This window comes from Zonotrichia albicollis, chromosome 2 (assembly GCF_047830755.1).
Source record: "Zonotrichia albicollis isolate bZonAlb1 chromosome 2, bZonAlb1.hap1, whole genome shotgun sequence".
In the NCBI taxonomy this organism is placed as follows: domain Eukaryota; kingdom Metazoa; phylum Chordata; class Aves; order Passeriformes; family Passerellidae; genus Zonotrichia; species Zonotrichia albicollis.
This window is the reverse complement of record NC_133820.1, coordinates 66793751-66820146: the sequence shown is the minus strand read 5'-3', so window position 1 is coordinate 66820146 and position 26396 is coordinate 66793751. Positions and strand designations below refer to the sequence as shown.

General features: G+C 42.6%; 1 protein-coding gene across 2 annotated transcripts in view; it reads right to left on the bottom strand.

Moving 5' to 3' along the window:
* The window catches only part of KPNA3 (karyopherin subunit alpha 3), a 48569-nt gene extending 25440 nt beyond the window's left edge, over nt 1–23129 (bottom strand). Inside the window, exons 1-2 of one of the 2 annotated variants that reach the window (XM_074535413.1) lie at nt 22921–23129; nt 2343–2387 (exon numbers count right to left, since the gene is read on the bottom strand). In XM_074535413.1, coding sequence (XP_074391514.1) covers nt 2343–2387; nt 22921–22998 — 123 coding nt within the window. In that variant the 5' untranslated portion in view covers nt 22999–23129. Of the gene's footprint in view, nt 1–2342; nt 2388–22412; nt 22546–22920 lie in introns of those variants that run through there. The other variant, XM_074535414.1, reaches the window with a different exon arrangement.
* Between the last annotated feature and the right edge of the window lie 3267 nt (nt 23130–26396).

Here is a 26396-nt window from a genome sequence, read left to right as displayed (position 1 = left end):
TTCCACTGCTGGAACTTGATAAAACATATCCCTTAACATTTCAGTCTCAATTCTGTACCAGAAGCAATGGCACAGAATCTCATCTGCCACAGAGTTCCAACTGTAAACCAGCTGCCCACTAGCACCAGCTGAGTTGACACACATTGAATTTATTATTAAAGCAGATTTTTTCTGGTCTCTGCAGTGAAGATGTTGAACCAACACTCAAGAACACCAATTCCTGCATTTAAGAGTGCTGCAGCTGCTGCTCACTCTTGATTTACAGTCTGACCTACATCCAGTGCTCAGCTTCTCCTCTAAATGTGTAACTGATCTTTGCATGTGCAGGTTTCAGTGAGAAGTCACTGGCAGCTCATAGGCTTCCTCCTCATTTTCACTCACATATTACTGGCACATGCTGGATTCCTTCCACACAGGATAATATCTTGCCTTAAGTGTCTGACTTGCTCCCCACCACGCTTCTGTAATAAACTGGCCTTGAAATTGTGATCTGTTACAAAAACCAATTATAAGAATTAATTTCAAATTAAAACTCTCACTTTGCACTGCAAAGTTCTCTTCCAAGATTGCACAGGAATGCTCACAGTCCATCTCAATTTAACAAGATGTATAAGGATATGCTGCATTAGTTAAGCCATCTTTTACAGGTTTGCTTTGCTAGCAGGCACAGGCTGCCCAAGTGCAATGAATGACTTTTCCCAGTACAGATTCCACAGTTACACAGCAAATTTTACACCATTTCTGAACAAATAAGGCCTCTAACATGTCACCATAAACTTCCACTGCTGATCATTTTCCAGTCTTCTGGGTCAAATTAGATTTCTTTGACTAATTATTATAGTCTCAGGATGAATCTTAGAAACATTTATAGTTTATATTGTAATGAGATAGATAAGTTTTTCTGTAAGAGCTGAAAAAACAAAGTCCCTTTTTCCAAGAGGAACAGAAGGATCCCAGGAAAATACTATTACAAGATTTTTTTGGTTGCTCCTACATAATCAGGTGCTAAGTGCAGACAAAATTTCTCAAAAGTCAAGCTAATTTCCATCAACACAGTTTCTATTTACAAACCCTTCACTTTGATTTTAGCAGGGATTTTGTCTTCTCAGTTTGCAAATAATGAAAAAATAAGAATTTGATGAGTGTGCACTTCTAAGCAAGCACTATTCAAACTGTCAAGGATTCAACTGGCAAACTGGAGATAAGCATCAAATGGGAGACCAAAAGGAGTTTGGGCTATATTGAGAATATTCAAACCAAATACTTATCAGGTCATTAATGAAACTAATAGAAAATACAGGTTATACCAAGTTGGAGAAACCTGGAAACATACTGGGGAACAGAATGGGAAAGCCTGGAAAAAGCAGATATAATTTAGGAGACAGAAGTCAATTGTAAAAAAAAAAAAATCTGCATTTATTCAACTATGCAAACAAAAAAACAAAATAACTATATTTGCCCTATGGTGCTCTCAGAAGTGTACAAAGCATACACAGACTGTGTGCCTGTCAACAACATACTTATTATAAAGAGGAAAACAGTATCAGGAACTGGTTTTCACTATGCCATTTAAAACTCAGCTGCAGCCTGCATCCTTTCAGATTTCCACACTTCCAGAAAAATTCGAGCAATTTGGATCCATGAAGCAGCAACAAGTCAAATCTAGGAAGGAGAGTGTTCAAGAAAAGGGTGAAGAACTGAATCTGTCTCAACAGGATAAAGGTAAAGGGGCCAGTATGAAGTCCTCAAACACTCTGAAGGTACCCAAAAGCAAATAAAAGTTTACCTTTCTCTCTGAGATGCTGAGAAAGGCAGGAAAGGAAGAGTTATGAAAGATGAGGGTGCAACGAATGCTCTGATTAGGCAGAGCAGTAAACTAGATCAGCTCTCATACTCATGATCTTCCCAGCCATACTGACAATTACCCAGTACAGCCAAAATCTGACCGCCAAATTAACTCCCTTTACAGCATGGAAGCAATAATTTTCAGAAAACAAGATAAATTAACAACCTCACTTTCTAAATGCTAAAACTCTCCCTTTTCCCGTTCAGAGATTTTAAACATTTGAACAGCTGAGAGCTCCACTGTAATAACTGGTACAGAAACTGAATATGGATTATTTCCAAGTGATACACTGGAGTAAAGCAGTACTGTTCTGTTCCACTGAGCTTCACAAATTGGAGAAGAAAAATAAATTAGAATCCACAAGTAGTATTTACCAAATTTACACCTTTTCTGTATAAGTTTGGGGCTATAAAGCAAAGCTTATGGAAAATATTTATTTAAGACATCAGAGCACTTTTAGCAAAGCAACACAGTTGATAAAGAAAAGCAGACTCACCTTCCGCAATTCAATTGTAACTTCATTTCTGTGTCTTCTCATAGTCTGTTCAAAAAAAAAAAAAGTATGTCAAGAAAGTCGTATCCAGTTTGGAATCAGCTGTTTCTAGGTTAAAAAATGCAGTTATTCATCAAAAGACATGGAAAACTGTGCATAATTTATAACTCAATCTTTTCTAGGAGGATGCACATGGTTTTTGTGATGTTTTGCTTCATTTGGGGTTTTTTTTGTTTGTTTGATTTGTTCTGTTTTTTTTTATCATACACCTTACAGAGAGCTTTTACCACAAGAAGTATCCCAAAGGTACAAAATATCAACTTCCCCATGGAGTTTTCACTAGAATGATTCTCCAGGTGTTTTCACTGAAATGACTCTCCAGGTGTTTATATGTGCAGACCATAGGCAGCAGAAAATCCAGGTTCTCATATTCTCATATCAGACAATCTCATATTCCCATATAATTGCATTCACAACCTAAACACATAACCTATACCAGTTCTCTGGCCAAAATCAATCATGACTGAGCTCTATGCAACAAGACTGCAGAAAAAGGAAACAAAGTAGTACAATGGTACTGAGTCTGCTTAAGATCTGCAGCTGAAACACTACAAAGGAAAACCAGCCCACAAGCATCTCAGCTCCTTACAGATACTGCACACTCTGAATGCATTCCTGACAATGCTGCTGCACCTCTCAGACAAGAGAGACCAGAAAACTGAACAAGTATTTTAGCCTACTGAAGGCAATCTCCTTAGGTTCATTCAACTATCAGTGGAAAAGACATGTACCATCAGAATGCAATTCAACAGGACTGGATGACTGCTGGCAGTCCAGCAAGATCACCCACACTAACTAAAATTAGCCTTTTAAAATACTTCCTATGTCCTATCCTACTGACCTTCACTGCCACTATCATGTTCCTATTGAGTTAGGGCAAATAACTCCCTGAGCAAAAAAGTTACCAGTGAAGACCAGCAATAAACAGGAAACACCAGCACTCCCCATCAGCCACCTAAGAAACCATGGAAGACCATGCTTCCAAACATGCTAAAGATGAAACACAGATAGAAAAAATGAGCGGATTTCACACCATGAATATATACAGGACAGAACTACAATAGCTTCACTGCTCTCAGCCAGTTTGCACAGCAGTGCCATGGGCAGGGGTGCTGCTCACTAGACCAGGCTGCTCAGAGCCCCATCCAGCCGGGCCTTGACCACTGCCAGGGATGGGGCAACTTTTCTGGACAACCTGTGCCTCACCACCCCCTCAGTAAAGAATCTTCCTGACATCTAATCTAAACCTACCCTCTTTCAATTAAAAACACTGTCCCTTGTCCTCTTGCTACCTGCCCATGTAAACACCCTCTCTCCCTCCTTTTTGTAAAGTACTGGAAGGCTGCAATGAGGTCTCCCTGAAGCTGTCTCGTCTTCATTATGAAATTCATCAAATTCTCCATGAAATTCATTACCTTGGGTTCACTTGAGAGTAAGAAAGGCTTGTCTTCCTGCCTACTACTTGATTAACCAGCTCACTCATGTAAACATGGACAAAATTCTTCTTTTACATCTACAGGGTTGAACTCTACTACTTTAAACAAAATGAGTCCTCATCACTGTCAGAGGACACCAGCACTACAGCATCCACCAGAACTGCATGTTATTTCCCCCCTCATCATTTTGGTAAACCATTTGATACTTGTGACCATCTGAGCCTGCTGCAACAGCTCAGTGTGATAGGGACTGGATAGCTGGGGAATGGGAGGGCACTGTGTAGGTTCGTTTGTCTGAACAAAGAACCCAAGAAGTCATCATATGCAACTAGCAAGACCAGTCATTCAAATTTCTTGTTTTATTAGAACTTTATATTTGAATAATCTTAATAGCTGTGTCAAATTTAAGAACACCACATAGCCTGAAGTTTTTTAACATTTCTTCCCCGTGACAGCTGCCTCCCAGTACAAAAGGGGGATACAAGAGAGCTGGAAAGGGACTTTTTACCAGAGCATGGAGTGATAGGACAAGGGGGAATGGCTTTCAACTGAAAGAGGGCAGCTTTAGACTAGACATTAGGAGAAATGCTTTACTGTGAGGTGGGTAAGGCAGTGGCACAGGCTTCCCAGAAAAGTTGTGAATGTTCCAACCCTGGAATTGCTCAAGACCAAGTGGGATGAGGCTTTGAACAAGCTGGTCTTGTGGAAGGCATTCTTGCCCATGGCAGGAGGATTGGAACTGGATCTCCAAGGCTCCTTTCCACTCACGTCATTCCATGACTCTGTAACTCTGCATTTCAATAAAAAATGTAACTAAACAATGCTGTAAAGTCTCCTTTTCTTGATCATTCTGTGTTCTAAACACCAAAACTCCTTACTGAACTTTTCACTAGCAACACCATCCCACCTTCCCCTAAAATCTCACTTTTTATTCCTACTCATCCTAAATTTTGAGTTTGAGGTGTACCCTATCACAATCACTCAACTTAAATGTCCACTAGAATTTTCCTCTCCAAACTCCAATATTGCACATGCCAAATTTGAAGTCACAGTGATTTAACTGATGCAAGGCACAATTTACTTTTAGATTTGCTCCCAACCTGCAATTTACTCGTTTATCTATGCAAGAATACTCTAGAATAGTTATACTGAACAGAGAAAGAGAGAGACTAAATCTGAAGTTCTTTAGAAGACAATGATAACATTTTTATCACCTATCACTCTTCTGGAAGCAGAGCAGATTTAAGGAACACTATATGCTGTGCTCAGCAGTTCAGCAGTTTGATATTTCTGGTTTAGAAAAAAACCCAAATACAGGGCAGTTCCAGGCAAGACATTACTACTCATTCCATCAATTTACTCTAAAACCTTCTCGAACAATATTTTGACTAAAGACAGTTACTCAAGAGTCAGCCATAAAGTCTCTATTGGGAAGACTCCAAGCTTCTTTCTAAGGGCAAATCACTCACTCAGATTTTCCATTAGGGTTTTATCTTTGTTTCATGCTTCCATTACTTCATCCTGTCTGATCCTACCCTATTACAAATCTGTCTCAATATTTTTTTACTCTTTCTTCTTTTTTATCAAGTTGATCTTCAAAATATTTCACTACTCCATTACACACAATTTTCACATTTAATGTACAAAAATCTCCCATCTTTTCCTCATTTAGAGAGCTACCACTCTTTAGAAATATTCCTAAAAAAGTTACCACCTTTTAAGACATTTTTGTTGTCCAGTACCACAGATTTTTTGAGCTCTAGTACTCTTTAGGCAATCTCCATATTACCTAGGTTTTATCCTTTTAGGTGTTCTTTTGTATTTCATTTTAAACCTACTATAAGTGTTTTCTCTTTAAAGCAGCTCTGGTACTTTTCACCTTCCTCCTTTTAAAGGCAGTACAGGTGGATAACTGGGATACCAGTTGGAACCAATGACTGTTGCTAAACAGTTTAGTGCCCCCCACTAAACTAAGGGCTCCCAGTCTTAGTGCTCCCAGGGCTCTCCTGCTGGCACAGCATCTTTTTTTAAAAAGTCCATTTGTCAGGGTCATCAGGATCACCAAGAATCAGAATCACCAAGATACAACACTGGGGCTAGAGGCTTCCTACAAGCACATGGGACTGAAGTTCCCAAAGAGCCTGTGGTGCATTCTGGCAGTTAAACTTGGTTGCCATGGCTGGATCATGATCAGTGCTCCGTGCTTGAAGTCTGCTGACACTACTGCTAACCCAACACTTTGTGTCCCTGACACATGACATGACCACTGCGTATCAATGAGTTTAATCCCATGGATTCCATTTAATTCATACTTGCCAATTGTGGCAATCACAGACATGAAAAACATATGAATGCACTTCCCATTGGCTTGATTACCTAATTTTATTCACGCTTCTTGCTGGGGATTTCTCCAGACTGTTGCCCAGCTTGATTTTCTCCTCTTTACCATTGGTGCTGATACACTAGTGACAGACTGCTCTAAGGTAAGACTCTGAATGCCCACAATCTAGTCATCCTTGCCTTGAAAGACCTAAAATATATTTCAGCTTCACCCAACTACAAGAAATGCAGGTACACATATAGCACCATATTCTGCATACTCTTGCTGGACTTTTGGAAGTTTTATTTTAAAACCTGCAGACCAAAAGGCACAATATCCAATCTTATCAGGTAGGGTGAAGTGAGGAGAGTGGGACAGGATAGGACAGGAAGATTGACAAAGGCCAGATTTTACTCCCCAAAAACCAGACCTTAATGATTCAGATAATTTTTTGTCCTGATTTGCCATTTCTTGAAAGTATTTAAAGCTTGTGTTTCAGATGAACCATTTTAGAAATACAGCAGGTCATCAGCACCTTCCAACAGCCTCAGAAGAGACACACATATTATAATGCAATAGTATATAAAAGAAGCAGTCTTAAGTACCACTGCTAGTCTCCCTTCTAGGAATCATTACCACTGTAAGCAGAATAACATGCTTTTACACAACCTGCAAGACCCAGCATGTAGGGGACTGAGAGGTATTTATAAGGGATTGATATCCTAGTAGAAAGGCTAAAGATTTTCCCCAGCTAATACATGTCAGATAAGACAAAGAGAAGAGATGAAATTATTCTGCAACCTAACCCAGGATTCATTCCCAGGTTCCAGGCTGGGAGGACATCTGCTGAAGTTCATAGATACCACACCAGCTGAAGCCAAGCAAGAGGTTACCAATGGATCTAAAACAGGGTTTGACATCCACAGCTTCTGACTATGACCACATCTCAACATAATGTGCTCAAACAAGTAACTTCATGGAACACTGAAACAGCACATCTCAACACTAACCCCCAAGCTAAGGCTGAACTGTTTCACTGGATAGAAAAACAACAGTCTCCAAATCTCAGACAGGGAAAATATGGCACAGGCAAAATCCTACAAATCACAAAATGATGACAGCTGCAGCATCTGAACCATGAGGACACCCTAAACACAAGGTATTAATGCGCCGTGCACTACGTGCAAACAGTAAAAACGAATAACTGCCAGTCAGCAGTAAGAAACAAGAACACAGCACTTATCAAGCCGTGCTACAACATCACACCCCAATTGTTATACATGACTCAAGGCAGACTTAAGTTCATAAGGCTTTTGTAACAAGAAATTTCTTCTCACCAGTTCACCATATGTAAGGAACAATTATTTACCAGTATGTTTGACAGGCTGACATGACCACAGTAATGCACCAAGTACTCTTAAGTCTTGTTACAAGTCAAAGTAGATGTCAAGCAGTATTTCTAATTTCAAATTCCTCAGCATTTGGTTATTTTATAAAATAAAGCATAAAAACCCCAAAAGATCTGTTAGATGTTGTTGGATAAATCAGTGTTTCACTTCTACTCTGAGTTTCTGAATATTCTTCCAAAGTCAGACACAGTTACCTATGAAGAATCACTCCTTATCACCTTCCACTTGAAGGAAAAATAATTCTTAGTTCCCTCAAATTTGAAATTAATTTCATATGCCAAAGAAGAAAATCACTGCACACATTAGGGTTGCTGTGTTAAGGGCTGCAAGGGAACTTTGTTTCACTGTGATACAAAACACAGAAATGCCAAGCTGACAAAAGACGAGAGATTTAAGAGACACTAGACCTTGAGGGAAAAAAAAGAGGAAAAGAATGCTACAGTCCTTGTAAAACTGCCTTTGACACACTCAATGGGCAGAAGGAACACAGAATACAGCTGTACTCATCAGATCAATGTTTCAGATCTCTCAACAAGATGACAAGAAACTCAAAAGTTCAGTTTCAGCCACCTGAGGCGAAGAGAAATGTCTTCCTTATTTTTCAGTTGATACTTGTTTTATGACAGAACACAAAACTGCATGGAACTCTTGATATCAAAAATCAATGGCCTCTGAAATCCAGAATTATCAGCATAAGCTGTACCACCAGCAATTCAAAGAATTATTTTTCAAATATTTGGAAGCCTTTTACCAAACCATACACACTGCACAAGTACCATTTGTGAAACTGCATATGAGAGTGCACAGGATGTGCTATGAACAAAAATTCAGTTAATTTTTTTCTGTGAGAAAAAAGCTACGATCACTGCTGGGCTGCTGCCTGTGTTACGGTAATTACGGGTGGTTGTTGTTAATGGTTGTTTTTGTATCAGTAAAAGCCCGGGCTGGGGCGAGGTAATGCCCTCCTCAGATAGTAACGGGCGGGGACCTTCCCGAACAGTGAGGAGAAGAGACCTGGGGGGGGGTTATGCAAAGTGACTCCAAGACCAGCATGCTGTGGGTGACTTCGGCTCCAAACGTACTGGGAAAACCCCAAAAACAACGAGCCAAATAAGAGTTGAGAGACTGGAGTAATGTCTGGACGTGAGGAGCCGAGTGCTGAGCCTGCAGAGATGCGGAACGGAACACCTTCGGAGCCCCTCTCGCCCTGACCAAGGGAGTCGTCCCCAGCGCCGAGACTGAGGGGGACAGGGCCGGGAAAAGTAACATCGGATGGGATCATCACGCCCTAAAAGGCTCCCACGAGTACCTGATCCCCAGCTCTGCCCCTGGTGGACAGCGCTGTGCTTATCCTCCTCCTCCTCCGAGTCGCCCTGGGAGACACGACGGGGACTGCAGCCCCGCCGAGCTGCCCAATCCTGAGCTGATCGCTTTTAATAAAAGCATTAAAAAGGAGAAGTCTCCTGGCCCTGTTCATTTCAGGATGTACTTGCTCATCACATGCTAAAGAGCCAATACCACTCCTGTCACACTGCCACTTGGTGCCCTACCACGAGCCATGCAGACCTTTCTGGGAAAAAAGGATTACTTTCAAGTGTTCAATAACATTGAGATTCTATGAAGTCCAACAAGCTTTTCGAGCCTTTGTTTAACATAAAAGCCATTTAACTGCATAATACATTAAACTACTTGAAAAGGCAACCCATATAGCTTCTGTAGAGTAAAAAAGAAAAAAATTTCAAGGAACCCCAAAACCAATCAGCTGTACTTGTACATGAGAACAAGATAACATTTTTCCAACTCCCCTGTAGCAAATACATAAAGTGGTGTATGGGGGCAGGGGAGGAAACGGGACAAAAATCCAAACCTTACTATAGTTATACAAGGTTGCAGGGGAAAAAAAAAAAATCAAGCTAATCCAAAAGGATAAAAATCACACCTTAGACAAAGCAGACAGAGTAATCATCCATTTATGACACAATGTTTTAAAACAATGTTACTACTTTAAGCAACTAAATCTCATCCACAATTAAAGACGAAAACTAGTCTTAGGGTTTCGGTTAATTTTAAGTTTCTACTTCATATCTAAAAATCAGTCTTAACTGACTATAAACACTTTGAAGTCCCTCGAGTATATCACTTCTGGAGTCACAGAATTCTGGACACTTGGTAAGATTACTTCATCCCCAGTTACAGCAGAAATCAGCAAACCAAAACTATTTAAATATGTGGGTGATACAAAATGAAATGTAATGACCCAACCTCCTGACTAGCTGTACACTGGGATATAGAATCCTTTAACAAAATTAAAAATTAAGTTTCATGTACAGAGTGCTTAATAATTTAGATTTGCTGCACAGAAAAAAATAATCAAATGCTGCAACAGTAAGTGGTATGAATTCTAACAATTTTAACTACTTTTAGCTACACCAATTGTGTCAGAAGGAAGATTAAAGCATAACCAGCATCTACAACTAAAAATCTATCTACCATTGTAACAACAACATAGGGAGCTCAGTTGGTGCTCATCCTGAGCATCCACCTCACTAAGTGGGAATTACGTGGGATACCTCAACAGGGTCAACATTTAATCAACACATTTAGACCACTTCCATTACAACTTCAGCAAGCCAGTCCACAAGCCATCAGGAATTAAGAGGGAGGAAGCAGATGTTTTTACCCAGGCAGCATGTCAATACTGCCAGCCAGCTGCCCACCCCCACTCTCCTGCGGGCCAGCCTCCAGCTAGCCCATGGTAGTGGGAAAGCCAGCACCATCTTGACAAGACTCAGGCCTTAAGTTTTAGCTTTCATATTTTTCAGATTCTGTACTGCATTAGTACATAACTCTGAACTTCATATAAAGTGTTAGCAAGTTCTCTTCACAGTTTAGTTAGACAAAACAATCCTTATCCAGCCTGAGAACCAGGGCACCATTGCAGCTTCAGGCCCAAAAAGTGTTAACAGCAGCAAACTGAGGAGAGCAGTCTGGGAGAATGGGACTGCATAACCTGAAGCTGTAACTGGACAATTAATCCCAATATGCAAATGGACCAGAACTTATAAAAGTGTGAAAATTTGTGGCCCAGTGTCCACCTTGGGTGGAGGCACAGCCAGGCTCCTGCACTACACAAGGTGTATCCTTTGAGGGCCTTTTAATAAATCCCTACTTTATTCCTTTAACTCTCTCTAGCCTCTGTTCTGAGCAGCCTTTCAAGGCATCAAGATGAACACCACACCTCAATGGCAGCTTTGGCTATCCTGTGGATACACAAGTTATGTTTCCGGGAACTTTAGTAAGATGTGCATTTAATTCTTTTGAAAATTCAGCTATTAAATTGAGAGAACAAATTCACTTACCAGTTCTAATTTCTCTGAATCTACAAATATCATTAAATTCTTTATTTCTGCTTTTGTCTCTCAACATGACAGAAGCAGGTCTCAGAAAATCAGAAGTTACATGCTTAGAGGAAAGAGCTACCCTGAACACATAGCTGGGTTAGTAAAGCAGCTTGATAAAACATACAGTGAGCCCAAGCAGCTTAGCATTTGCAAGTCAGTTCTAGACTACTTCCACCTCCCTAACTGAAAGACACATCTGGCCCAGTTCCAACAGCTGGACTGGATGTAACTAATGCCCTCCCTCTTGCATGTGAGCACATCCTTGAGTACAATTTTTATATTTCACAACATAGGTGCAGGTGTAAGACAATAAAAGGTGATGCTTGTATAGATGAAGTAAACATCAATCTTCCCCAGAAATTGCTTTATTGGCCTTTTTTCCCTATTCCTTCCCTGACACCTCTTCAAAAGTATGAAATACTGCAATGCACATGAAAATGCACAAGCCTTGGGAGCCAGGCTGATTTGGGGCAGGAAAAAACCCCATCAAAATGCTTGTTTGTATTCAATGGATGAGATGATTAAGATTGACAGCTGTCTATCTTTAGTTAACATCAGAAGCTAAATATTCTCAATTTGCACAGACATATAATTAGTACATGCAAAGTTGAGGCTTAAACTGATGATATTCTACTTGTTCTGATAACAGCCGGCTTCAGATAAAAACAAAGACTAAGAACACTGACAGGAGGTGACACTGCTGTTCTACCTGTTCACTTTGTGCATATCCCTTCAAAGTGTATATCCCTTACTCCAAGAATTGCAAGTATCTCACAATACAGGAGAGAAGAATTCTGGGATAGCATCATGATAATCTGAATGCAACTATTTAATCACAATTGGAGGAATTAAAAACAATGATGCTCTGTACACCAATTCCATCTCGTTCTTTTGGACAAACAAAAAGATTTGACATCCACACCAAGTAAACCAAATGTTTAGTCCAAATTAACCCTTCTAGCTAGGTTTATTCCCTTACTCACCAGCATCATGGATTATTACCCATCTTTTCTCCCCTAACCAGTGTGTGTTCTAGGCAGACTTCCTCCCCAAGCCTAATTTTGAGACTTACCTAATTACCAAGTGCTCCTATATAAAGTTCCAAATTGTCCTTCTAAGAAAAAAAAAAAAGGGGAATTTTTCCCAGTTGTATAGACTACAGAGTTAGAACAACTTCACTTCTGGCTTTGTCATCATAGCTCCACATTAAATTATGCTAACCCAGTTAAAAATGCAGGCAGGGGGCATGGATTCCACAGTACAAAGCAGTCAAACAAACTTAAAATCTATCTGTACCTTGATCTGATACTTCAAGACAGTTTTATTTTGTTTGATTACTACTTGACCTAAAAGGTATTCGCTCTTCTTTTAGGTAAACAGTCTATTATTTTGCAGAAGGTATTAAAACTTAGTTGAGATTCCCTGTGTGCTGCAGGACCATAATATTTTAAATCTTCCTTTTGGCTTCTAACATTTAACACAGTACTAGGTACATAAAGAGCAGAGTGCAGTGTTTATGCTACTTGTCTTATCTTACTTATCTTATGCCATGATTTGTCTGGGACCTATATTCCTCAGGGTTAATAAAGGCCACTAAAAGAAAACTAGTTCTTTTGCAGTTGGAGATGCCACACTTTTTTGTAAAATCCCCAATTTGGGGCCCCTGAAATTAAGCCCAGCTGCCTTCTGTTAACAAGTATGTGGCAAGATAATTCAGGTATCTGAACATGGCTAGCCTCAGCAAACTGGATAAAAGAGAGATCTACTATAGCTCTTTTACTTAGTGGAGGGTAATGCCTCACTGAAGGCAGATTCTCATGCCAATATTGAAAGCCACAAACCTCCAATTGTTATTGCTCATGTTGCTGACCCACCTGAAAGCCCTGTGGAAGCAGACAGAGCTGCCCATCCACATTGTCTGCTTCTACTGCTCCAAAGGATCTTAGGAGAAAAGCAATTGCTATGTTTATTTATTACCAGCTCTTTTGTAAGGATATTTTTCAAGGTCCTGATATCCTCTCTGCAACTGTTCAACCTCCATACTGAGCTACAACCAGCAAAGAAGGGAGAAGTGAGCACTCCTGTTTTCATTCCCACATACCAATTATCCACTTTACAAGTACAAACTATCAAACAAGCTTCAGGAGATTGGACTCGAAGCAAGTTGGCTGCATTCAACACAAATTGCACCAATACCAGAATACAATGAACATGTTATCTCCTGGTTTGACATAGAATAAAAAAGCTGGAATTCTCTATTCAACATCACAACTCAAGGAAGGAATACAAAATCTAGTCCATTTCCAGTTACTACTGTTGTGTGAATCAAGGACATTATATCCTGTCAAAAGTTTTACAGGACTTCCATTCAGATGTAGATCTCAACACTGTTAATCACACTTTTACTGACACCAGACCAAAGACCAGATCACACCCATTTGGGCTCTACCCGAAGGCAAAATCAAGTTTCCAGGTAATTCAACAGCATCCCCAGATACAGTCACCACTGTGCAACAGCTGGTCTGCACAAACCAGCAGGCAGCAAGGATCACCAACTAATTCCAAGTACTACTTTTGACTGGGGGTCCTAAGTGAGCAAGGAACCTCTCCACAGAACGTCACAAAAAGCAGTGGCAATGCTGTCACTTGCCATCTCCATTTTGACACAAGGTCTACCTTGAAAAACTTAAATGCAGTGTTTGGTCATTTATGCTGCAGCCAAAAGAAACTGATGGACACCTGCATCGAGTTTTTCTTCTCCTCTCATATCTTTTGGACAGAGAAGGGCATACTGAATTTCACAAAGATGCCAGCTCTGCCTTATCTAAATACTGTATACACCAAATAAACACCAAGAGGAGTGGAAACCAAGATAGTCTAATTGTAAGTGATTCCTATTCATACTTCTTTTGAAAGTTAAAAGATTAAGGCTTCTTGACATATTAAATAGGTACAAGTAAATCCAAGGATTTGAGATTTGGACTTTTATGTTACAGGAATCTGCTTTTGCCAGTACACAAGCTTCTAAACAGGCAATTAGTTATTTCACTAAATTGCATGAGCAGGATAGTAAATGCTTTAGAGTTTCCTGGAAAGAGAAGCTTAACCCATCCTTAAGGGAGAACAAATTAAATACCAACACCACTCCTTGGTCTTGCCTAAGACATGACACCTCTTCAATCCTCTCCCAAAGTTTCTAAGCAAGGATCCCTCCCATCCCTTTTGAGCAGGGAAAGCAGCAGACCTGTCTAGTCAGGCAGAAAAACCTGACTGCCTCCACAAAAGACAAGGAAGCCCTTTCCCATTCCACAGTCCAGAAGACTAGAAGAGTCTGAAGAGTCTAGAAGACCAGCTCAGGTACAGTTTCATTTTTTTACTAACAGATGTTACCAGAAATCAAACCTACCACCTAATGCCATATTTCATAGACAAAATACCATATTCACTGGTGTACAGGACATCAAAGCAGCAAAGCCAAATTAGGATCTTTCATGGTAACTAGGTGCAAACAACTGACTAAAATTATGATCTTCAGATCACCATAAAGATTTAAATACTTTCAAATGTAAAAACTTATATTGTAGATTGTAGAAATTGTAGATAACCACTTTTAAGAAATTCATTACAAAATTAAGTGTTTGGTCAGAAAGGCTTCACAGATTTCTGGGGCAAACACCAGAACACCAGAGATTCTTAAGCGTGCCAAATATTTATACTAGTTTCCCTTAGCAGGAAGAAAAATAAAGAAAACATACAAGGCTAAATACAGCCAGATACCTTCTTGTGCAATCTGTGTTTGAATAAAGACACTCCCTTTTCAAATACGTAAACAGTCTTCAACTGTAATACCAAAGTACCTGGGATGATCATTCTATGAATCCATTATAGATTTATAAACACCTCCCTGTGAACTGGGGAAAAAAATTTTGTTATTCCATCTATAAAATGAGAATATAATTGCAATTTGCATACATTCACAGGGTGCCATGAAAAAAAACCAATAAATCAAGTCCCTAGAGAGCTAGGCTATATTCAACCACAGCAGACGTTTTTGGTATACTATTACATGGCCCAAATGAAATCAGATTTTCTTTGCTGTTTTTTTGAAAGATATAAAAGGCAAAAAAAAAAAAAGATTAAACATGTGCTAGCTGCCTAATTAAATCTATGAAGAGATCATTCTGCTCAAATGCAAGAGAAAAAAAGAGAAAACAACAAACCCAGCTGACAACGCAGGAAGAAGATGGAGCACTAGGAACTAGAAAATACACTCTAGCAACATCTCACAGTCTTATGAACCTTGTCAGCTGCCCTTTTGATTTAATCATTTCAGTAGCCTAAATTCTAGATGCTTCTACCTCACTCTTTAATGTGACAGAAAGAGAATCCGTGTGCTTATATTACTTGAACATTCTGGGTATCATACTGCTCTCCTTGAGGATTCCTTCAGTTTCTTAAAATTCCAGTTTACAAATCCTTCCACTAAAAGAAAAGATGCTATCACATTGATTGCACACGTCAGTGCTCCTTTAATGCCTCTCCTTGTCTGGAAGGCTGCTCCTCAGTGCTGTTGGATCAGTGCTATGAACACTACAGACTCTTCTTGCACACCTGGCAAACAGTGGTTACCAGGACCCTGAGGAATCGCAGCAGGGCTCTCATTTCAGGACTCTCTCCTGATGTGGAAAGCCTCCTGTATCTGGCTGAAAGTCAGATTTTTATTGCAGAGAAATCACTACCACTGACTTTGCACCTAACATTACATGTGCATGAGAAGTGAGATGCCCTGATGCTAAAAATCTGCATGCAAAGAGTATCTGCTGGTGAGTGGTGACTTCAGTTCCCTAAGCAGAACACAACAACTCTCTGCAGAATTTCATCAACCTTCTGACTTACAATGTAGCTGACTAAGAAAAGGCAAGGACTGGCACTCCAGGAACTGCAAACCTGAAATCTGACAAGGTACCTGCTCAGGAATCCCCTGCTGCACCTCTGAAAGCCTGGGCACACACCACACCAGCACCCTGTGTGACTGACCACCTTCTCCTCACACAGATGAGCTCTGTGCTCCACACCAGCACGTCTGCACTGGGGCTGGAACACTCAATAAAACACCTCTCCATCAAGGCTTACAAGTCTTGAAAGGAAGCTGTTTTCCCAAGCAGATTTGGAGAATCACTTACTCTATCACCACCTCCAAAGTCCACCTGTTACTGAATCTGACAATAACAAAGGTTAAAAATGCTCAAGAAGAGGTCCTCAGCTGATGAGACATGACAGAGTATGAGGGAAATGAGTAATTCAGTAACAGGTGTTTGAATGAAGAAGATACAAATTTGTCTCCTGTTCTGCAGAAACTAGTACATTATATATTCCTATTTTGTACTTGCTGTACTTTTAATGCACACAAAATCAAGTTCAAAGCTGACTGCAACATTTGCTTAGCCTGAGAAGGGAGACAAGTGTCAGGTGAGCCAAGGAGCCTCCCCAGCAGATTTAGTGGTGTTAATCAGATTGTGAAGGGATAACAATCCAACAGTTAAGTACCACTAGACAAGATATACCTTCTCCCCTTCACACTGACCTCTTTGAGCCACCACTGGTCTTCTCCAGATGTGAAGGGCTGGCTCAGGAAGCTAAGGGAGCAGAAAATTAAAGAAACATGAAGAGCTTTGCAACTCATTCACTCCAAGGCACAGACAGTTCTGATGCAGGAATAACTTTTTGGAAGATACCAGTGCTTCTGACTACCTACATCAAATTCTGTGAAATGGAATACAGAGCCAAGTTTCTGCTACTATGTTAGTAAGCAGGAACATCAATTCAGTAGCAGAGTTTCCCACAGCAGGTATTTTGGAAACAACTGACAGACTATTACTGGAAAAGATACAGGTTTTGGATTTCTTTTTCAAATCAGGTCAGTTGATAATTTGTCTTTATTACTTGATGACCAACCCGTTATCTACTAGTTCATCGCCTCCTCTAGTCTGTTATAAATTAGATGCCTCATTCCACTTTTAATCCCACAACAAATACAAATCTGATCAGTTACTTGTAGCTGCTGTAGCTTTCTAATTGCTGTCTTTTCACATAACGCCGTTTTAAAGGACAAAACATCCTGCTTAGATATGTGCTGGAACGGTACAATCAAAAAGGCCTCAAGGAACTTATGTAAAAAATAGTTAAATAACACTTTAAAACTAGTCTGACTGTTACTCTGCTACCAGCTGTAACCAGACTTCAATATTCTACAAATTAAAAATCAATCCTTTCATAAAAGAAGCTCTGGAGATACCAGTGGCACTGCTATAGTGTTAGAAATACACGAGAATGAAGAAAAACAAATTCTGTAATTACAGGAAGATTACCAGAGGCTTGGTGTATCACAACAGCAAACAGCAATAATTGGGCCTCAATACAGCAAGCACAGATCCCAATCAGCTTATGAAGATTATGTTCATCACAAGACACCATCTCCAAATAGCATTCTCCACAGGTATTTTGGAAATAAACAATGATTTCCTAATGTATCTGTGTATTTAAATCTTTTAAAATGCAATGAATTCAACTGATTTTGAACCTCATAGAAAACACTACACAGTACATCTAAATGGACTTATCAGGTGTTTGCTTTCTGCCAAGAGTCACGAACATTTCACAGTGTTGAACTATCTACTTGCAGACTAAAGCTTGGAAAATTCTGCAGCAATAGCAACCTAAGAGGCTTCCCACATCTGTACCTTACTTCCTACCCATGTAATTCTTTCCAAGGTACAAACATGTACACTTTTGCTCTCCCAAGAGTATATATATATTGGGTTTGAAGGGTAATAAAGAAGCAGCTGGAGTTAAAAAACTCTGCATGAGCACTGGATCATGTATTACATGTAGTTCCCAACAGGAAGTTACCTGACACCTGTTTTCACTTTACCTACTGAGACTCAACAAGCCAGTGAACCTTACAGCAGGCCCACAGTACCTTAAACGCACCTAAGCCAGCTGTTAAACCCCTACTCCCTTCTGGTATCCTTTCCTGTGTCCAAATGAAATGCAGAGAGCTGACCAATCCGTACTGTGAAATTTTGAAAGAAACTGCATTGGTACAAAGTAGCTGGGAGTAACAGGACTTCTACAACTGCTACAACACTTGCTTGTTTCATGAAGCCTTGGAGGGGAATACAGGGAGCCAGCGAAAACTCTCCTCAGTGCACAGGACAGCGCTCAGAAACGAGCTGGCAGCAGCATGTGCGCTATTCCTAGCACTGTGCAGGTACGGAGCCTCCACTGCAAAGAGCCTTGGACACCTGACAGGAGCGGGGCTTTAAGCAGAGCTGTGCCTGTCCCAGATGCCCAGACTGCACCGACCTGGCCTCCCCAGAACAACATTCCTGTGCTCACAAAAAATTGATAGCAACATGATAGAAAAATGGGGCTGAATTCAAGCATCATCAAAAACTAGATCCTCACTGTTAGCAATGCAGGAACAGTAAACACACTGAATCTGCCAGAGCTGATGATGGAGATCTGGGCTAAGGCCACTTGCTTCCTCTGCCTCATTTGGGGTGAGAATGCTGAAGGCACAGAATAAAAATGTATCCTTCAAAGTTCCTGATCCCAAAGGTGATACAGACTTTAAGATCACACAACTGCCTGTAACTGGGAAAAATACATCAGTGACCAGCACTTCAGAAACTAAAAATCAAATAGAGCAGGAGTAGGTGAAAGATGACACAGTGGCCACATTTCCTTCTGGTAAATGGCCCTCAGCAAATCTCAGAAGGATAACCCTACAGTGTAACCAACAGAAGATCTAGGACTTGTCTTCTTTTGACTTACGACTAAGGGTATGACAAGTACATAAAAAGGAAGTTTTAATCCCAGTCATTGAAATGTTTTTACATAAAGTTATTCAGTTTATAAGACAATAACTCCCTTCTAGGTTTTGGGTTTCTTTCACTCCTTGGCTTTCTTTTAAATGAGAGCATTTAGAGTTTTCAATTTAGTATGCACTTTGCTAATTTCATGACCACACAATCTCATTATAACACACAAAAAAACACCAGCAAGTCATGCAGACAGCCCTACAAATTATAACACCTCTGCTCATCAGGACTTTTTCCTCAGTTTTAGTCAGGGATGCTGACTAATCCTGACAGAAAGAAATGGGCTGATTGTTTGATCCACCACCTTAAACATCAGAACTGTGAGTCAACAAATGGGTGCCTGCTACTGTAATAAAGAATAAGCAACAGTTCTAATCCAAAACATTGAAGGAGTAAATAATGCTAGGAAGGATGTTACTAAGCAAAGAATGAAGCTGAAGAACTGCAAAAATCAGAAGGTTCAAATCAGGTTTTCTAAAAGCTAGGCTAGCTTAGATATCAATATAAACAAATAAACACAGTTACAATGAGTGTCACAAATTAAGTGATTGCAACTGTTTAATTTTGTCCTGTGAAGCCTCAACTGTACTGGAATAATTAGTGCTGGATATTTAGGGAAAAAACATCACAGAGACTTAAGACTCATGTCCATAATCAACACAGGAAAGTCTTCTCATTTTATGTGTAACAATTCAAAAACCTCTTTCACATCTCAGGAGAACACAGAATTCAGAAGACAGTGAGGAGAGAACTGGCAGCTGTTTGTCCAGAGGAAGCCATGAGAGTCTTGGCTCCTTACTGATCAGCTCTGCATGTTGAGATTAACTTTGTCTGCTGCTAATCACAGGCCAGTACCTATAAAAATAGAAAAATCTCACTAATTAAAGAAAGAACAGAAACTCCTATTAAGTGAAGAACACTTAAATTGTGGCATTTGATACTGCTATTATCCTTCCTGAGGGCTAAATATTTTTTTTTAATATTAATACCTCAAAATCAAAATTTCAGTTCAGTATCCACAACTTTACCTCCCTAAAAGCGGAAGACAACAAAGAGATATGGAACTTCCACCCAAACTTGAAACTAGAAGAAGGAGAATGAACCTGTACAGGTCAAAGATTCAGAACCTTTGATTTCTGCTCAACACATCTGTTCCTCTGCTCTTAGAAATTCACAATGAGAAGTTGCATGAGGTGCAGAGCAAAATCCAAAAGTACTTACTTATCTTTTGTTTCCCTTAAAGTTGCATTCAGAAAAAGCAAAGGCAATTATATGTCCCAGCAAACCCAGCAATAAAATATGAGTTAAGTACAAATTAAAGGAGTAAGTATTTTGGTCTGCCAGAAGAGTCTGTACCCAGAGGGGATCAATAGTAACTCTCAAGTATTTAATAGCAGTCAAAGGAAGATTACTAAAGAATGTGTTGAAGCCTGCTGTGTTCAAAGGCAATGACTGTTTCCAGGCAGAAGGTGACTCAAGCGCCGCTGTTTTCAAACTGATGCTGAGACTGTACAGCTTTGAATATTCTACATTATCCAGAGGATATAATCTAGAGATCAGACCATGATTTATTATGCCATCATTCTAAATACTTCATTTCTCTTTGGTGGAGTTTGACAAAATGAGGCGGTGTCAATCAATGCCAATGAAAGCACTGATGCCTCCTGATTTCCAAAGCTGAGCACAGAAAATTAGAGGCAGGTTCTCTATGTCAAACCCGTTATTGCAGTACAGGGAGCAAACCAAGTGTATTTCATGGCTGACAGTTGGGAATTAGGTATATTTGATTTAGAAAACAAACACTTTGTGAAGAGCCAATAACTTTCACTACACAGAGACAATCTGTGCAATCAGCAGGTCAGTCTGTGTACCAGCTCCTCAAGAGAGGCACAGTAACTAATGGCAATTATATAGCTCTGCTGTGCTCATTCATTCTCCACTCGAAACTTAATCAACATTGTTTTACTTTTAGAGGCTTAAGTTAGATAAAGTTTACTCCAGAAGGGTATTTCTAACATGAACTTTTAAATACCTGGATCAGAAAAGAGTCAAAAAGGAGGTGTAGTAGAAAATCTAAGACATTTACTACAAATTAAGCTTTTGGAAAGACACTGAAACATTTCCAATCTTTAAAAGTCCTTTAAATTAACCTATATTTCATTTTAGCATCTCTCCATGGGTATATAACTTTAAAATACCTCTGCATTTTATCTATTTGTTAGTGCAAAAGAAATATGTTACCTAGATTTGAACCCTTGTCACAAGCAGATACGACAGCTTGAACTGCATTACTGGAGCTCTGCACCACTCTTAGCTCAGCCACAGAAAGGGAATCACTCAGCACACTGGAAGCCAACCCCAGGGACATACTTCTCCAAAAGAGCAAATACACTACTCCAAAATAATCGCTCCCCTTCAGGGGGAAATGAGAGCTAAGCCACCTTAGCTGGTCTGGCAGAAGGCAGTCCCGTCCCTCCTTCCTCCCGATGGAGGCAGACATTCAATTCCCCCAGTCTCGGGCATGCATTTATAATATAAGCAAGCGTGGATGACAGATCAGTTCACATCAGGCACGAACATACCTAACCTTTCCCTGTTTAGAGCTCTGATGGATTCAGGCCAGTGACTGAGAAAGCAGCAACAAAGCCGGTAACCAATACGGAGAGATGAGACAAGGACAAAATGAATGAGGAGCAGCAGGGAGAGCCTCACTGGATGAGAAGGGGAAAAAGAAATGCACCACGCCCCCTCCTCACCCTGAGAAGCAACTGCTAAACAGAAGGATGGGCAATTTTTAGTTACTTTCTAACATTTACTAATGTTAGCCATAAGTGTTGAAGTTATCATACTCTTTACGTGCAAGATTTTCTGCAAGAAAGATTCACTGTTGCAGACTTAAATAAAAATTAAAGATTACTTTACACCGTGAATGTCATCTTAAAGACACTGCTGCTGCTAAGCCTGACCTGCATAAAATTGTCTCCACCCAAACAATAGCAGCAGAAGTGTGAATTCTCCTAAAATACAAAATGTGCTTTCAGAGGACTAAAATTCCAGTCTACCGATTACAAAAGTTAAGTGATAAAATCGACAGAAGCATGGAAAACACCCTCAGGTGAAGTCAAAGTAATCTGACACATATTTAGGTTTTCACTCTAGCGAATCCTAAGCCGATTTCAATCCTAGCCTGATTTCAGAGCTCCCTCCCCCTTCCTTTCCTATTACAGAAACTTAAACATGAGATTTGGGATTTCCTCTTTCAATTGCGAGTAGAGCTGAAGATGTGTCCGAAAATGACACGCTGATTCGAAGACCTCTGGAACATCTCTAGGGAATAAGCTCCCAATAACCCTGAAGCTCTCAAATTCGGGGGAGTAAACTATTACCCCATCAGCCTTACCGAGCACCGCACTCCTTCCCCATTTAGACGCAGACGCCCAGCAAACCATTACTGATGCGCCTACCAGCATTTGAAAATAAAATATAAAAATTGAAAAGAGGGGTTGATACACGGTAGCACAAGGAACAAAACGAGCCAGCACAGCACACCGTAACCAGGCTCACCGGAGCGTGGGAGCGGTCCCCGGCACCAGCACAGGCCCCCGAGAGCGGCAGCGGCACGGCGGGCCGAGGGCAGGGCAGCCCCGAGTCCCGGCGGAAGGGCCGCCACCGCCCCGGGGGGCGGCACAAAGGCGGCCGGCACCATTGTCCGAGGCCCCATCCGAGTCCCGGGCACGGGGAAGGCGGCAAGACGGGGAGGCCGCCGGGCCGGGAGCGGGGAGCGCCGCGGGAGGAGAAGGTGCCGCATCCCGCCGGCCCTGCCCGGGCTCCGGCGAGCCGGGCGGAGGGGCCCGCGGGCGGCCCGGCCGCGCCAACCCTTCCCCCGCCGCCGCCTCCGCCCCCCGCCGGCCGCGCCCGCCCGCATGACGGCGAAGAAAAAACCCCCCTCAGGCGTTCCCCCGCCGCCTCCTCCCGCCGCGAGCGCGGCCCAGCCCGGCCCGGCCCGGCCCCTCCTCTGGCGGCCGCCGGCGGAGGCCGGGCCCGGCCGGGGCCCCGCCGGCCCCACACGCACCTCCGCGTCGCGGCCCTTGTTCTTGAAGCTCTTGATGCGGTGGCTCTCCAGGCCGGTGGCGGCGGCGTTCTCGGCCATGGCGGCTCCCGGCGGCTCCTGCGAGGCGGCTCCGGCGGCTCCCGGCGGCGGCTCGCGCGAGGGGCGGAGGGAAGCGGGACGCGCTCCGTGACGAGCGCGCGGGGGGGAAAACGGGCGGGGAGGGGGAAGTGGGGGGGCCGCTACCGCGCGCGCGCGCCGTTGCTGAGTGACTGAGAGAGGGGTGGGGGGAGCGGGGAGCGGGCCGTGCGAGCGCACGTGATGCGAAGGGCGGGCGAACGTCGCCCAATCGCGGAGCGGTCTCGCTGCTCTGGCCCCGCCTCCTCACCACCCCGGTCCCGCCCCCGTCTCGCGGGGCATTCTGGGGAGTGTAGTGCGGGCGGACGGCGGCTCCGCACGTGGCGCGGCGGCCAGGCCGCGCGGGGCCGGCTCGACGCCGGGCGCTCCGGGAGAACCGAGGGCCTGACGGTGCTGGCTAGGCAGAGCCGCAGAACAGGTCCGGTTGGAACAGACTACAGTGGGACATCTGGTCCTATCCCCCTGCTCAAACAGCACATGGCACAGGATTGTGTCCAAATGGATCTTGATATCTCCAGTAAAGGAGACTCCGCAGTCTCCTCTCCGGGCAAACTGTTCCATTGTGTGGTCACTCGCACTGTAAAGAAGTTTTTTCTTATTTACAGGTAGAGTTTCCTGTGCATCAGTTTCTGCCCATTGCCTCTTGTCCTGTTGCTTGGCAGGACCAAGCAGAGCCTGGCTCCATCCTCTTGGCATCCTCTCTTCACTTATAGACACTGATGAGATATCTCAGTCATCTCTTCTCAAGGCTGAGCAGGCCCAGCTCCCCCAGCCTTTCCTCACAAGAGAGATGCTCCAGTCCCTTCATCATCTTTGTTGCCCTCCACTGGACCTGCTCCAGGAGCTCCCTGTCCCTCTTGTGCTGAGGAGCCCAGAACTGGACACAGCACCCCAAATGTGGCCTCAGCAGGGCTGAGTGGATGGGCAGGATCACCTCCTTGGACCTGCTGGCAATGCTCTTCCTAATGCATCCCAGGATTCCACTGATCTTGTTAGCTGTGGGTTTTTCCCCCCAGATGCACTCTGCGGTGACCCCACAGGCACGGCTCATGCACAAAGTGGCCTCAAGCAGCTCTTCCAGACAGGGCTGTATCATGGATCGGCTCTGCACCTCACTCTGCTCCCCATGACTGCACTAACATCACTGTACCCAGCCTGGGAAGTGCTGCACAACAAGCACCTAGGAAATCCAGGTGTTTTGGGAAGCCTCAAGTCCCCTTTGGTGGCTCTGCCATGCAAGCAAGCCCTGCCTGGAAAAAGCAAATCCAGCGCTTTGCCAACACGCCCCTCATTCCACACGTGCACGCGGCAGCTGGAGCCACATACCTACTGTGATGCAGGGCACAAAGGGGCTCTGCCAGCCAAACAAATTGTCCCCAAACTGTCAAAATTATTGCAGCACAACTCCCCACATGCAGCTCTAGGAGTGTTTGGACAGACTGCAGATGCAGCACCCCCAGATTGATGGTGGCCTGGGCACAGCAGTTTGGGTCAAATACGGTGCCCTGAAGTCACATCTGGAATTTTCATGGTAGAAAGGAGGATGTAAGTGAGTGATGTAGTTGTAGTCAGTGGTAAGCAGTGATCTAACACCTTGCATAAAGCAGAGTATTATCCGAGAAAACCAAAACCCCAAAATAATGAAAACATGTAACGTTCAAATTTAGCTCATCTTACACTGCATCAGGGTGTGCTACAGATCCTTACAGCTATATATAATTTTTCTTTCAGAGGTCTCTAATTGACAGCTCAGCTTTTTATTTGCCTTCTCCCAACCCCTCTTTGGATCATTTGAGTGACTGTAGCTTGTACCTCACAGCTCTGGCAAAACAAGGCTTGCAGCCTGCTGGAGATGAGTAAAAATCTGGAAGAGGAATGCTCTTCCTCACCGTCATTGAGCTGCATGCCAAATGTCCTTATCTGAGGGATCAATATCACATTTCCATCCCTCTCCTTTCCAAGCAGTTCTGACTCCCAGCACACTTCCCTCTGTGCCTTTTCCCACAGCTTTATCTGGGTGTTCTGCACCATTGCTGCTAGGGTGGAAGACAAGAAGGAGTCAGAAACAGGCAGAGCCAAAAAGGCACAACCAGCGTGGCTGGCGTTTGTCAGAGATGCTTCTAGGCTACCTGGAATTTTGAAGGAAAATTTCTCCAGCTATCCAGTTGTCTTCAGGAGAGCTCCTAAAGCAGATTCAGCAGCTGAGAGCTTTGTTTTACCCCCCCAAGGAAGGTGGCTGTGGCAGTCTCAGGCCTGGTAGGGCAGCAGAGCAATGCTGATATGATCCCTGCTAGGCAGGATCAGTTCTCCTCTGGAGGAATTGGCCACTTTTACCACGAACAAAGGATTATTGTTCAGCACCACTCAGCGTAAACTGAGAGGTAAAAGGAAAACTTGCAACTAAATATCAGGTGTCTCCAGGCTGGGATAACTCAGTTTACCAATCCATAAATCTATACCTATTCCACTGGATAGGATTTATAAATTCACTGTTCTTTTCTTTCCCATTTCTTCCTGTACATAAGCCCTTCAGAGTTTCTATAGCGCATTTCATTAGTCCTGGTAGACACTCTGGAGTTGAACACCTCTTAGACAGAGCTACATGGAAGTTTGCTTGGCTTTGCTGCCTGAATAAAGCTTTGTGGTGAAGCTCTTGATTTGCATCAGGGAAAACATATTGATGCAGTTAAGGAAATACTACTTTTTGGCACAGAAATTAACAGACACTACTGAAATATAAGGAATGAGTAGTTTGCTACTTTAAAAACAGAACAAGCCGTGTGGATCTGAGTGGCTCATGGTTCTTCATCACCATGACTTTCATATCATTGTGTTCATGTTGTCAAGACCTGCAAGTTATGTGTCAGGGCCATGAGCACATTTGAAGGATTCACTGACCCTGAGCAGCCTCCATTTCCACCCTTTGCCCCAATTATGCTGCAGTGGTGCCAGTCTCAAGCTCCATTGCAGCCCTGGCCCAAATGTGGGGTGCTGGGTGTCCTGGCTAGGTGATGAGGAAGGGTGAAGGGGAGCAAAAGAGGGTGGTTAGGGCCACCAAGGCCTGTGGTGCCTTCAGTGCCCTGACAACATAAAATCTGTAGCTTAAAGAGCTGTGAGGAGGAAAGATATTTCATAATTCAAAGACAAGGGAAATAAGACCTTTTCAGGCGTCCCATTACTGGATGAAGTTGAGTAGTGCTTGTTTCTGGGATGACCTGTTGGCTCCAGCAAAACTGGATCAATCCAATTAATATTGCCATGTTTTGGGAAGAGTACATGGTCAGCTCAGTGCAGTGTCAGAGTCAGAGGCCACTCACCCTGTGCTTGCCAGTCACTTGTTCTTTTGCAGTCAGCGATTTTGT